Here is a 14,364-nt window from a genome sequence, read left to right on the forward strand (position 1 = left end):
CCCAAACCCCTGGACTTTCTTTTTGCACTGGAACGCTGGACAGCACTGACTATCCGAGACAGTGATTTCCACATAAGTCTACGCTTCCTCCGCTGCTGGTGCTGGCGGTGGCATGCCGGTGTAGTGCGCGTCTGAACGCAGTTGAGGATGCGGGGGATATACAACACGGGAATATATGACAAGCGGAGAGAATGTGCGGATTCTCCCTTTTCACCTCAGTTAAAGGTGTAGTCGTTGTAATGCGTGCACAGGCTCGGGACCATTGCTTTCCTCATAGGATCTCTGTTCAGTCGGAGCGAGTGTTTGCAAGCTGGCGGATCTCTCTCCAGCCGCGGACTGTATGCGCTCCGGGGCCGAGAAGGTTTTTATGCCGAAATGACTGAAATGTCTCAAAGTCAGGTATTTCGCTGACGCATGAAATCCATAGACGATAACAATCCCTTTGATGTGCTGTGTCGGGGTAGCGCATGCTATTTTCAAAGGCGAGAGCAAAGGTTGTCCACACTGATGGACCGCTATCTGGCATTGCGCAGGAGCATCTTAACACTAACGGTACCGGGCACGGCTGTTATGCCAACATCCCGGCTGGAGAGCTACATCGCATCCAGCCAGACTTAAAAATTTAATGTTTGTGCGAATTTCATTTTATGTTCTGCGTATTTAAAAAAAAATCTCTTTATCCAAGTAATTAGCTCCCATTCGCTCCCTGTCGTCTGTTTCATGTAGTTTACCATTTCCTAACCGTTCTGATTAAAGTGCATACAGATGATAAGGCACATCAAAAGGATACTTATTCGTCCCCTTTCCCCAGTAATTTACATAGTTCGTCCAGCTTACGGACATTTAAGTCAACCTGTCTATACTTAGGTACTTGTCTGCACACAGGAGCTCAGTGATGCTTCCGAAAGGTTTTCACAGTAAAACCATGATGTGACTGCAGTCTGGCTGCATAGATGTGGTTATCTAGGCTGCGTGATGAGAATGTGAGAAAGAAAACTGCCTTTACTTTTAAGTAAGGAACTAAAAGTAAGGATCAGTTAATTCCGATCAATTCAGGGATTGCTTTTCCATCCCTTTGTACTTTAATCCCCGGTGCATACACATGCTCTGTCACTTTAGGCTTCTGGAGAGAGTTATTTTTTTCACCGTTGGACAACGATAGCGTTTAGTTATCTGTCAATCTGTCTATCTTTTTCGACACATTCTATGCAATGTGTGCATGTAGACTCAGTAATACGTAATAAAACCGTGCTGTTTTCCATGATAAAGCTGCCATCCAGGACCACAGCCCTTAATCTAATAATCTTCCCCTAGCAGGTGCTTTTATGAGCGATGTGTGCGTAAATCACTGGAGCGCTGTGGTGCGCCCTGATTGTCTGTCTGGCGGCGCTATTTCATTAGTTAACCAAGAAGTCCATAAGATAAGGGGCCATAGGACGTCCAGCCTCTGAATATCTTATCATCTTTGCTACCGTTTTTGTTGTTGTTGTTGTTGTTGTTTTATTCCGTGCCGTGTCAGACTAGATCACTGCAGGGGGAAGCCTAAGACGCAGTGAATCTGTCCCCTTCGCTGTTGCGGTCGTAACATAACGGATTTGTCTCATCATAGTCTATGTCATCGTGTATTTGTGTTGGTGCGAATCCGACGACAGATGAACTGTGACACCGGTGTCTGGGCGGTTTTTCCTACTTGGCACAGCATCCGTCTCCCAGCTTTGCCCTAAGCCGAACCCGACTCTCATCCCTCCTCACTCTGCGGGCCAAATACCTCCTGGCTTCGCCCGAGGATATCCATCATGTATCTGTCTTAAGGCCATCCTGTAGCGTTACACATCGGCTGACGTGTTGGCAACTAAATCAGGAGTGTGCTGCCTATTAGACAGTAGACATAAAGCTGTTTTCTCAGGCTTGGATTTGCATGTGCACAGTGTAAACACGCCTCGACTGTGGTGTGTTCTTGCCTTTTTAATGATCACCAACTGTAGATCTTAAAGTATGCATGGAACACAGACAAAGGTCTGCCTGACTTTTGCTCATTCCAGCTGTTGGTTTTCTTCCTGGGTGGTTGCATACTCAAATGAGCACGTTATTCATAATGATGAGTATAATTTAGCTTGACAAAAGTAATTGATACTGCGCAACATCAAGGAATAGGGCTTCTACATACACTTAAAATGATCTTGCAAAATTAGCTGAGCTTTGTGAACTTGTTGCCTCCTTCTTCCCCCTCCCGCTAAAACACCATGTCACATTACCAAATCCCTGTTGATTTCCAGTCCAACGCCCCTCACTTGCAGCCGGAACAGAGCTGATGATTTGTGTGGAGAGGAAGCAGGAATAGCTGCAGCGTACAGTAACACATTGGCTAGATTACATAAAAGTGGCAGGTGAATAACAAAATGTCAACAGGCAGCATTTAGCAGCGAGGAGGCCAGCACCAATCGGCAGTGCTTGGGGGAGCAGTGGTGGGAGGACACGGTGTACGGCAGGTTGGATAGAGGCAGGATGGAAATGTTTTGTTGTTGTTCCAAACGAGTTGACCTGCTGCCTGTCAAAAAGAAAACCCTCCTCTGATAATAATCGATAGAGTAATAGTGAGGGAAGTAATAAAGGTTTTATGAATTAATTATAGCCAGTAAGTGTGTCACATGAAAGTGGCAGACATGTTCAAATCACAATTTGTCATTGTGAGTAGAAGCTACTATTTGTGTGTTATACAAATGTATGGTTTTCCTTTGTTTAGGGCTCAACAGCAGGTTTTAAGAAGACTTTAGACGCCCGTCCAGATTGTGATCCCCCCATTGTTTTCAAACTTGGCACCAAGATCTCAGTGTCTTAATTAGCATATGAAAGCAGTTTTATCTGACTATATCCATATTTCCTTTTTCTCCAGTGCGCTGCCTTGGTTGGTGAAGACCAGCCCCTCTGCCCAGACCTCCCTGAACTGGACCTCTCAGAGCTGGATGTCAGTGACTTAGATGCAGACAGCTTTCTGGGTGGCCTCAAATGGTACAGCGACCAATCAGAGATCATTTCCGCTCAGTATGGCAACGAGGCGTCCAATCTTTTTGAGGTAAGTAAAGCTTTTTATCACAGCATCTATATATTTTAGTTTTCCTCACCTTCATCAATATTTTTTCTTATTGCACTTGGTCATTTATAACACGGCAAGCTGCTGTCTCCGAGCATTATGGTGCTGTGGAACATCTGTGCATCCACTGTGATTTCATTACATGCTCTCCCTGGGGTCAGGAGTGAGCTGGAATAATAACATGCCCTAGCAAACATAACACGTTATCACACTCTTGACTGCTAGCCAAACAAACTGTACAACTGTTACCAGTTTACAAACATGCTTTTACATTGCTCCGAAGTACAAAAGAGGAGATAACGTGAAGAACGATAAGCCAATGAGGACCTTTGTCCCTTGTTTGGATCGTGGCCGCGACGGAAGGCTCCCTTATCAAAACGCTGAGCATTTATTTCAGCTTAGAGGCAGTAATGCGGCACACATCTGAAAGAACACTCCAGTAGTAAACTCTGGACTGTATTGCAAAACACCTCTCAAAGGTTGGAGTGTAAAACTTTAATCTTTGCTTCCCCCTTTCTTCACTTCCTTTTTGTTTCTTCTTTCTGTCTCCTCCTATCCTTCTCTTTCCATCTGACTCTCTCTTTCTGTTTCTCACCCGGCGACAAACGAAGTCCACAGAGGGTGATGATCTGGCCAGGGCCATAAAGCCATCGGTCTTGGGACTGAGTTCTAGTCCCCAGTTCATTATAAGCTGTTATCAGTGCCAGAGATAGACAAGAAAGACTGAGATTGGATGCTTTAGCTTCGCCTCAGTAGGAAAAATCCTGTCTGAGAAGGGTGTGTGTGTGTGTGTGTGTGTGTGTGTGTGTGTGTGTGTGCACGCGCGCCTTTGGCCCTGTTATGTTGCCATGTTTTCAGGGTCTCTGTGTTTGTGTGTAGGGTGGAGGTGTGGGTCTTGCAAGCAACAGTTGATAACAGACTAAATTCTTTCCACGTTTGACCTCCTCCCTCCCAGCACCACCTTTTTCAGAGTCTCTTTATATCCCATCACATTCTACCTCTGTGGACCACCCCAACACACACAGGAAGGGGGGCCTTAAGTACTAGCTGGTGTGACCGTGGCTCCTCTGTCGTCTGAGAGTGATATGGCTTGCAGCCACCGAGTGGCTCTGGGGATGGATAAAAATACCAATGAGAGTGTATGCAAGTGCGTGTGTCTGTGCTTGTGTGTGTGTGTGTCATTTTAAAACACAATGGAACTTAGCACCCACTGAGGACCCTGATGAGGAAAGTAGCTCTGAGCAAGAAGCTGTGTGTGACTTTCAATGTGGGAAAGCGCTTGTATTTGTGTGCCTGCATGGGCACATGCTCCTGCACACCACCGCACGTGTTTGCATCCACACGGATACTGTACATTGCAGTAAGCGGGTGATGTTTTCACAGCAGCTATTGTGTTATGCTGAGGATATGGAGTGGCTTCTAATCAAGCAGTGAAAACTGGGGTTTCAAAGCAAGTAATACATTTCCCTGACCAGGGTTTTTTTTTTGGCCATCTTTGGAAAATTTCAAGTCACCATATGAAGTGCTCAGTTCATCATACGGCAGGACCCAACTAATCCTACTTAATCTGACAGGGGAAAATTTGCTGCTCGGCAAGGATGAGAAAGCTGGGGCTGTACTTCCTGCGCCCCCCTGATTGGCCTCTGCAGGGCAGAGGAGCACCCAATCAAAAGTTGAAGATTAAAGAACATGTTAATGTTAACTAGCCATCGTATTCTTTGTTTTCTTGAAAAAGCAGGTTATCAATGCTGCCCTGAGTAACGTGTAACAGCTGCATGCAGCTGTCACGCTGAGGCCCCCCTTTTAGTCCCCCATCAAACAACACACTCCCTGGAAGTTTGAACCGGCTTTCATTAGTTCAAGTATGTTAACTGTTGAAATGATTTGCAGCTAAGACAGACAAACACCTACTGTTTTTCTTGAGTTGGGGCTTTTATTCAGGTTGCAGTTCCATGAGACAGACAGTAGCAAATGAGTTAACAGAGTTTCACTTGGTTATACAGTACAGTTGGGACCTGAAATATAGTTGTCACATCAGAGAAAGTCTTATTTGATAATAAAGGAAACAATAAAAAATGTTTACACCCTGTATAAGGTGTGTGTGTGTGTGTGTGTTTGAATTCGAATAAGCCCATATTTCTATCTGTGTATGTGTGCGTTCTGTTCCGTAAGCAGCATACGGTCCTAGATCACAAGCTGTCCCCTGGCTGGCCTTCTGCTTCATTCCCTGCCACTGTCCAAACTGTCCCTGACACGAAATGTGGAGAATGATACACCACAACCCCGTCTTGTAACACACACACACTCACTCAGAGCAGCTATCGCTCCTGGCACAGCGTGTTTGACACCTCTTCAAAACGGGCCGACCGTGAAAGTCCGCGGTCTATTTTGGGCTGCAGTTGTTAAGGGGTGGTTACTCCAATGCGTTCCCAATGTACTGCCAAAGATAACGGCATAGACGCGTGACCCAATGTCTTTTTAACCGCAGGTCTCCACTTAGATTTCATGTCAAGCTTCAACTGCTTGATTGATGGAAATGTGTCTCGGTGGTTTTGGCTTATTCACATACCGATGTGGACGTCCCGGTGGCAGACACAATGGGACGGCATGGCCACATCACACGTCTACCAGTGAAGGCATTTACAGTTGTTGTAGGTTGAGCCGGTCTACGAGATTATGCAATAAAGAAATTGGCGCTGAGTTCACCACCTGACATGTTGTCACTGCTGTACTGTTGGGAGATACTTAGATGGACAGGTGGGACAATGGGACAAGGGCAGAGAGAGAAAAGTGAAACAAAGGGAGGCACAGAGATAGACTGAAAAGGCCAACAGATGACAAGACAGACAGACATGGGACCAGATGGGTAGTGAAAGAGACATTTAGTCCAGGAGAAACTTAGACTTGTGCTAGCCCAAATTAAAGCCCATGGATTTGAAGTAAAAGGTTGTGGGCTTTGCAGGTAATAAAATAAGATGCCCAGGCTTAAAGCAGTACTCAAGATATTCTATAGTGAGTGAAGGCACGTGAGCGCACATATGTGGGTCGTGTCAGTCCTGCAAACTCTTTATATTTACTCTATCTAGCTTCAACAGGATGTGGTGTGTGATGGCAACAGACTTTGCGAGGCATTATGCCGCTTTGTCTTGCTTGTTTCTGCCTTTTTGGACAGATGCTCAGGCGCTTATTCTTAAGTAACGGCAGATTAGATTGATTGGGTCATCTTTAGCTTGGGCTTTGATGAAACATGCTGCGATGAAATGCTTTCCTCAAGGAGCCCTTCCCCTCCCTGTGAACACGTGTAAGCGTAGATTAGCACGCGCACTTGTTGGCGATGGCTGCTCCTGTGTGCTGAAAACAGGAGTCATAGACCCTCCGAGAGAAATTGTCACGCCCACACACACACAAACACACACACACACACACACACACACACACACACACACAGCAGAGACCCTTATTGTTCCTGTTCTTACTCCCTGCTGAATGCCGGTTGCGTTTATTTTGCAAATTTATGCTGACATTTGAGAGTACACCACCCGCACCAGTTCACCGCTCCAGCAAAGGGTGGATGAATTATCATATTCCGCTGTATAATATGATTTTCTCAAGTGAGTCTTATTAGAATACGCCATATTTTCCTCGTCTCGAGTTCCCTTCAGTTTTTACTGTGCTGATACATTGTTTGCACTGTCTGATGGAAGAAATCCTCCATCACTGTCGAACTGAAGGCAAAAAGCACGCTTTCAGACCCGCGGCTATGCTGTTTCAAGATACACAAATGAGAGGGGAGCGCAGACAAGTAGGCGCAGACGTATAGTAGAGAGATGCAGACTTGGGCTGTCCAAGCCTGTGTCATCTTGGAGCGTCTGTCAGATCCACTCCACAACAAGAGCTCTCAACCCACCGCCCTGCAACACTGTGGGCTCTGCTGTCTGCCATCCCTTCTCTCCCTCCCTTCCTCCTTTCCTCCCCCTGTCTTTTTCGCTCCCAAGGCAAAGCATTTGTTCCTGGCTGATGGGAAGTTGAAGCTGCACTGGCTAAACAAATATATTCTGGCCTCCAACAATCGCTTCTGGAAAGAAAGGCTGGAAGGAGGAAGGGAGCAAAGGGGGGGGTGGGGGGGGGAGTATGGCCCAAAAAAAAAAAAGTCCCCTCAGGCAATGTTTGGAAAAAGAGCAATGGAACATCCTTTGGTCTGGTGGTGGCTGCTTGGCTGCCTGTCTAGCTCTCACACTCACACACACACACACACACTCAACCCACGTTCCCAGTGGGCTGCTGCTGCTGATTGAGGCACGGTTTGGTGTTCCTGCCCCAGCTGATCCCCTGCCCCCAGTGGATACCCATCTCTATCATCACACTGGAGCCACCACTGTGTGCGTGTGCATGTGCATGTGTGTCTTTGTGTGATTGAGACACCCTATACAAAGATCAGATAGTGGTCTTTTTTGGCTAGACACAACACTTTCATCGCGCTCTGTTGTATGTGTGTGTGTGTGTGTGTGTGTACTGGGTGGGAGTGACTATTTTTAGTACCTGGGGTAATCTCCCCTAAGAGCCTTTCAGGGCTATTTCACTTAAACCTAGCCAAAACACTAAGCCAATAATCCACCGCCCCCCTTGCATCATACTCTCACACACTCTGCAACATGTTGCAACGATGCCATGCGATAAGACCAACCTTCCTTGTATTATTTAATAGTGTACACTTTGGAGTGGGAGGAAGGTATAAAAAGTGGGTTCCTAGAATGCGTTTATATGCTTGCCCTTACGCAACGAAAAGAGACAGAGGTGAGAGTGCAAGATGGCGTTTGTGAGATGAAATTGATTGGTCAAAGTGACAGGGAGAGGGGTCCAAAGGCAAGAGTGAAAGCGGTAGCCAGTTTTGATTAAAAAAAACACCAAGAATAAGAGACATAAAAGGGGAAACCTTGACAGAGAGAAAGAGAGGTGAGAGGACTGAGAGAGATGGGTCTTCAGTCAGTGAGTGCTGTGATTCATGGTGAAGCGCGATCAGTCTTGGGCGATAGGCTGCTTCCCCTCTCCAAGAAAGGCCAATCGATCCCAGGTGTGTGTGTGTGTGTTTGTATTCTGTGCCAACATGCCCAGCAGTGGCAGTAGCCCTGGCCAGCCCCTCTGCTCTGGTAGTGTGCCAGATTTTCTGTCAATCACTGTGTGTTCGTAGCAGCGCTTCCAATGAAGTTTTCTGGACAATAATTCACACAATTGAAAGGAAAAATTGTGTCTTTTAGCAGTGAATTTAAAAACAAAATAATGCAGTTACAGGCGGAGCTGGGAAATATTAAAAAGTAATTTAATGCCGGATTGAAAAAAAGTGTCTCACCTGCCCTCTGGTTAAGATTTTTTAAAGGTGGCAGGTAGTTGGGTGTGGTCAGAAGCTTGCTCTCTTGCATCTGTAGCCTCACCTGAAATACAGAGAGGGACTTCACACAGTAGTGTTGTTGGAAATTAATGATGGACTTTTACATTTGGAGACGTTTAAGTTGAGAAGACCTCTAGATGAAACACTAGAGGTCAGCATAAACAAGATCAGAAGATTACTTGCTCTGCCACAGTCAAATTGAGAGAGGATAACTTATTATTATGAGAAGAGATTATTTAGGATGAGATTGTAAGGTAAATAAAATTTAAGCACATCTTTTTCCCTCCAGATGCTGTATTATTTAGATAATTAGATTTTAACACATCTTTGGCTGTGTGCACTTCAGTCTTGCACTGTACATGTGAAAGTCCAGTCTTTCATAGTCCTTTCTAAGAGCTTTGTCATCCATGTAGAAAAAAAACTAAGCTTTATGATGTGCACTGCATGCTTATAGCTCCAGCTTATTTCCCCCTTGAAGCATTTAAGTCTGCACAGGCCTCAAATAGTTCAAGAGGCTCTCCGAGGCTCTGCTGAAGCATGAGTGACTGGATGCTTGGATGACTCACTTGCTGCCCAATCAGTAGCTCCTAAAAGCAGAAGCTTTTACAGACATTTGGTCACAGTAGATAGAAAACATTCCTTCCACTTGACTTTTTTTAAAACAAAAAACTTGCGTGTGTGAATATATGATTTGGTTTAGATTACGCCTAAAGGGAAAAGCAGCATTTATCTGCCATGACGGCACTGGTGCACCCAGGAAGTCAACAGCTCTAAAATTGTCTGCTTGTGAATCAGCTCTTTCCAGAAGACCATTTTCAGGCTATACCATGGCCCGCCAAACCTCTTTTCATATGGCGGTGGGCTGTGTTGTATAATAACTTGATGGGCAGATTGGGAGGGGATTTTGAATGTTGGGCGCTTGTCATGAAGTAGTCAGTGACCATTGATCACTCTGCATTTGGCAGACATTTCACAGTCTAGTAGTGTGTGCAGGCGTGGTGGGTATGCTCAGTTAAATGTAAGCTGCGATGGCGAGCCTTTTCAAAATTGAAGGTAAAATGATCAGTATTCCACAGAGAATAGATCCTAGATTAAGATGAAATACAGCTCAACATTCGATGTTGATGCTACAAAGAAAGACCCGGGGAGCTTTCATGCCCCCCCCCACCTTTTCTCATAGTATCCCTGCCTCACAGCAACGAGTAGGGATTGCATCGACTTAAGTGCACAATTCCTTTGATGTGTTTTCATTTCTTTACTTGTAAAGAGAGGTGCATCACCACGTCGTTACAACTCACACAAAATGCAAAGGCTTGTGAAGTCCACTATGTTTGACCACTGCTGCTGCACGTGCAGCCAATACACATATGGCACTTGAAAGTGTGCAAGGCAAAGAAGAAAAAAAAACTGGTCAGATAACATGCTCACAAAGTCAGGACACAGATAAGAAGCGTACATGCTGCAGAGGCAGCCTCCTACCTGGATCCAGGAGCGACAAGGCACTCGCGCACACAGAAGTCAAGGTAAAAGATAATGCGTTTATTTAGTAATCAGCAAATAGCTTTTATGCAGTGGGTAAGTGGTGAAGCCTGTGAGGTCTTGATAAGATCGTTTGCTTTCAGGTGTTTCCCTGTCGCACCTCGTATGGCATTGAGTGCAAATTGAATAGGGTGACCTTTTTTGCAGCAGAATCAAATTGACTGCATTTCCCCCAAAAGATTCTGCCATTTCAATTACCATAAATTTGTGATATTGCGCCCCCCCCCCCCCCCCCCAATCAAATGCACACATGCATGTAGAATAGGACAATGACATAGAAACCTTTTTGTTTGAAACACTGTACCACTATATCTTGTCCACTGTACCCCGGCTCTCCTTGCACTGGCATCTTTCCGACGAAGACATTACTGTGACAAATGAAACGCCACGAACCCTCGATGGGCTTGGCAGGGCCTGAAAGGTCAGGAGCTGCATTTGTGTGCAGGTGTACGTATTTGTGTGTGTGTGTGTGTGTGTGTGTGTGGGGTTGTAAGTGTGTAAAGGTGCTGTCAGCAGCGGATAATAATATTGAGTCCTTGGTGCGAAAAACAAGAAGTCCTGGTCCATTCTGCTCCCCTTGCAAATCTATGTAAATGTCAAAACCAAAGTGACCAGTCTTCTGTGTGCGTGTGTGTGTGTTTGTTTGTGTGTGTGTGTGTGTGTGTGTGTGTGTGTGTGTGTGTGTGTAATTGTTTTATGGATAGCTATGCTTGACTACTGATGGCAGACTTATATGCCAGCCAGGAAATGTGGCAGTGTGGAGATGGACATTGGAAACAGTCTCTGTGCTCCTTTTATCTGTCTCTCTCTGCACTCGCTCTGTCGCCCTCCCCATGTCCCTCCAACACCTTATCAATAGTGTAACAGTATGTTCAAAGGCCCCTTGCTTAGTGGTGCACATTCAGAGCTGCCGACTTAAGCAAATAGCTATTTGCATACCATTAGACGAAAAAAGCAGAGGGAAGTGCCATTCTTCATCTCTGCATCTAGCTGAATATTCCTTATTCGAGGCTCCAAATCTCTGTTTTTCTCCCCCGTCCTGCTGTGACCGTCAGAATCACAGCAATCACAGCAATCAGTGCTTCCTCGTGCCAAGCCGATTGGGAAGTAGCTGCCAAAACAAAAGAGTGAGTGTCCAATCATTATGATGGTGTGTGATTCTGTGGTGTTAGCAAACGGTTGCTTGGACCATCTGTTGGACGGCTGGAGTAGGAAAACAACAGCAGCTTGGGGCAGCACTGTAGATGGGCGGGCTCCACCAGGACACACCAAACCCCCCTGTGGTCCTATCGGTTGTTTGAATAGCTGTGTAAGGATGCCCCGTGGGCTGATATGAACACAAGTGTGCATGCTGTTTATGCTGTGTTTAAATGGAAGTTATTCGATTATTTTTTTTTATAGATCTATAAGGATGACGTTTCGGTGGTGGTTTACGTCCTGCTGTCTCCGGGGTCATTGCAAATCTTTTTGATTGTGTATACTATTGTGTAAAGGTGCGCAACTTACTGCATAATTTTTGACCTAAAGATAGACACAAAGGGCCGCCTGGTGGGTTTGAAGGCATGTGACAGCCTCAGCTGATCTCAGCGGTTGTGTGACAGAGTTCAGGTGGTTAGTTTTAGCAACAGCAGCAGCAGGGTTACCGGTCAAAGGATTTTTCCACACAGAACTAGAAAGAACAGCACTGTGAACATCCCTTGGGTAGGTGTCTCAATCGGATCTAGCCTGTGTCAGGATGTGTAACAACAGTTCTCTTTGGCTTGCTGTCTGTCTCTCACACACACATACACACACGCAGATATCGCCTCTTCTCACTTTCTCTTTTCCTCTCTCTTTCCCCCATCAGCTCATCTGATAGTGCTCTAACAGTCTCAAATGGTTCCCAGGAGACGCATCATCTCTGCACACACACACACGTCCCGGTCCTCATTGATGGGCCGAACCGTTTCCTCATTGATGTATAACTCACATAGCCTTCTAAACTGAGACAGACATCTGGCAAGTAAACAGTCAGCTCCTGCAACAGCACTTCTTCTTCACTCAAAGAGCTGCCATTTTTTGTTTAAATGGAGGCACAGAATAGTGAATTCCTGCCAGGGCGAAGGGATTATCACAAGGCCAGTTGTGGTATTATAGCTAAGTAGGATGGAGAAGCCTAAAATCAGCTGCCTGGTGCTTGGACTGGACAATCTTGTCTGCATTTAGAGGGTACAAGATTTAGCAACTTACAGCTCAAACCATTGTGATAAACCAGAATGTTTACTGAACCCCGTGGCGACTATGGAAGAGACGTACCGCTGACTACCAGTACTGATTTTTGTGTCCAGAACATGTCGACCCTCTATATCTAGTCCATATGATCATTTGCTTGGGAAATTCTTTCAGAATAAAAAGATGCTCTACTGACTGTAGTCAGATGGAAAACGATAGGAGCCTTGCTGTCCTCACTGCTATGTGTTACGTAGCCAATCACAGTCCTGGCCACGATGGAGGTTTAACATTTAGTTTTATGATTTGGAACACCGTCAGACTGTGTCGCCGCCGCCGCCTCACACACACACACACAGAGACAGACAACACAGGGACTTAACAGTGTTATGAATGGTTTCATCGCTCCGTATAGGCCATAATCACCCTCTCTCCATCTCAGTAAGCTCATGCTAAATGACCAGAAGTCTCTGGCGGCTGCCATGATTTGTCTCTCCGCCGTGCATCGTGCCGTACCTTACCCTCCCTGCCTCTCTTCCTTCTCTGCTCCCATATGTTGTGCCTGTGTGACCGGCCGACGTGTCAGGCCTGACTAACGCCTTAACGGCAAGGCTGACGTTGATTTATTTCCTCTGAAATCTGGGGGCCGGGGGTAATAACACAGAATGACATTATTTGTTTATCAAATCCAAGGCTGCTTTTCTTGGCACAGTCAAGATGTGACGACTTGATACTACCCCCGCACGCACGGCACACACACATACCCCCCACAATTTCTGATTGTGCCATGATTAGGTCTGGCTGGTCGCTTAACCTCGTCCAAAGGAATGTTTTGGAAATCTGACAGAGCAGAGAGCAGAGGGGGAAAAAAAGATTGAGATGAAGCAACGCAATTAAATTGTCAAGGCGAAGATTTAACCCCGCCACGCAATTTGGGGGCCAATTTATTAAGAATGTTTTCTGTCTGAACTAACTGGATGCTCTTCCTCTATCTGCAGAAGGAGAAAAGGAAAGAGACAGTGAAAATAAACAGTACTTTAAATACCAGATGACCCATTTAATGGGAGATATTTTATCTTCCCACATCCAGAGTGTCTGCCACATGTTCTGCCTCTCATTTGAAGATAACAGTGCGGCTGTTTAGTCTGTTGAAACTTCTTCATCTTGGTGTTATTCAGTGATCAGGTCTATCATTCTGGCATTTCACAACACATTTGGTTCATTTTAACATGTAAATGATGTATTGCCCCAAAAAGCTCATTGTAATATGATCCCTGGCAAATTTGCTCAGGATCTTGGATCCTTGCGAAGCAATTAGCAGATTTAATTATTTAATTACTATTTGCCTCAGTGTTCAAAAGTGAGTGTTTGTTTAAAACTTCACCTCCCGTTATCAGCTGTGTGAATAGTATCTCCTGGAACACAATGCTGTGCTGTGGAACTCAATAAAAGAGTTAAAGGCAAGGACAACCTCAAAGACAGCCAGCCTGATAACAAAAGGGCCTCACCTAATAATGAACAACTGGAGTTGGCTTTCTTTTCTCTGACATGGGGAGGATGGGGTGAAGGAGGGGGGAGAGAATCTCTGCCAGCACTTGCCAGCATGCTTTATGGCTAATTGAAGCATTTGGAATAAAACAGCCACAAAATGGCACCCTTTAGAATTGGAGCGGGGTTAATATATTGTGATCCCACAATTAGCCCAGGATTGTTAAGATCTCTTTAATTCGGTGAGGTCCATTAAGCGGGATGGGCGAGGAAGTGCTCCCACAGAGACAATTTTTCTCTTCTCTTTGTTCTTCTTGCCCTCTTTTCCTCTCACCAGCTGCTGTAGTAATCAGTATAAGTGGACATGGCCGTCAGCAGGTTATTCTGGCCCCTATTCACCCCCTTTGGGTGCCATAGCTCCTGAAGTCCACCCACACAGAGATTTTGTTTATAAATATACAAGGGGCAAGTGAGTCACTGGTAGCAGATTGACTTTGATGCAAAAACTCTGCAAGGTGTGGTCTGTAAGCTGGCACGGAAAAGCTCGCCCTCCTGGACAAGGTTATTAGATCACTCTCTCTCCAGGGTAGAAATGATCACTGAGGTTTGCTCTTTACCCCAGTTTCTCAAATCCCCACTTGGCCTATGAGTG

The 14,364-nt window shown here is 45.6% G+C and overlaps 1 protein-coding gene across 9 annotated transcripts in view; it reads left to right on the top strand.

Moving 5' to 3' along the window:
* The window catches only part of ppargc1a (peroxisome proliferator-activated receptor gamma, coactivator 1 alpha), a 253,253-nt gene that overhangs the window by 217,151 nt on the left and 21,738 nt on the right, over positions 1-14,364 (top strand). For 8 of the 9 annotated variants that reach the window (XM_038731662.1, XM_038731663.1, XM_038731668.1 and 5 more), the window contains exon 2: positions 2,894-3,073. In XM_038731662.1, coding sequence (XP_038587590.1) covers positions 2,894-3,073 — 180 coding nt within the window. Of the gene's footprint in view, positions 1-5; positions 400-2,893; positions 3,074-14,364 lie in introns of those variants that run through there. The other variant, XM_038731666.1, reaches the window with a different exon arrangement.

The sequence above is a fragment of the Micropterus salmoides genome, unplaced genomic scaffold, assembly GCF_014851395.1.
Source record: "Micropterus salmoides isolate LMB-PRFRI ecotype aquatic unplaced genomic scaffold, ASM1485139v1 Ms_hic_scaffold_2, whole genome shotgun sequence".
NCBI classification, from domain to species: Eukaryota; Metazoa; Chordata; class Actinopteri; order Centrarchiformes; family Centrarchidae; genus Micropterus; species Micropterus salmoides.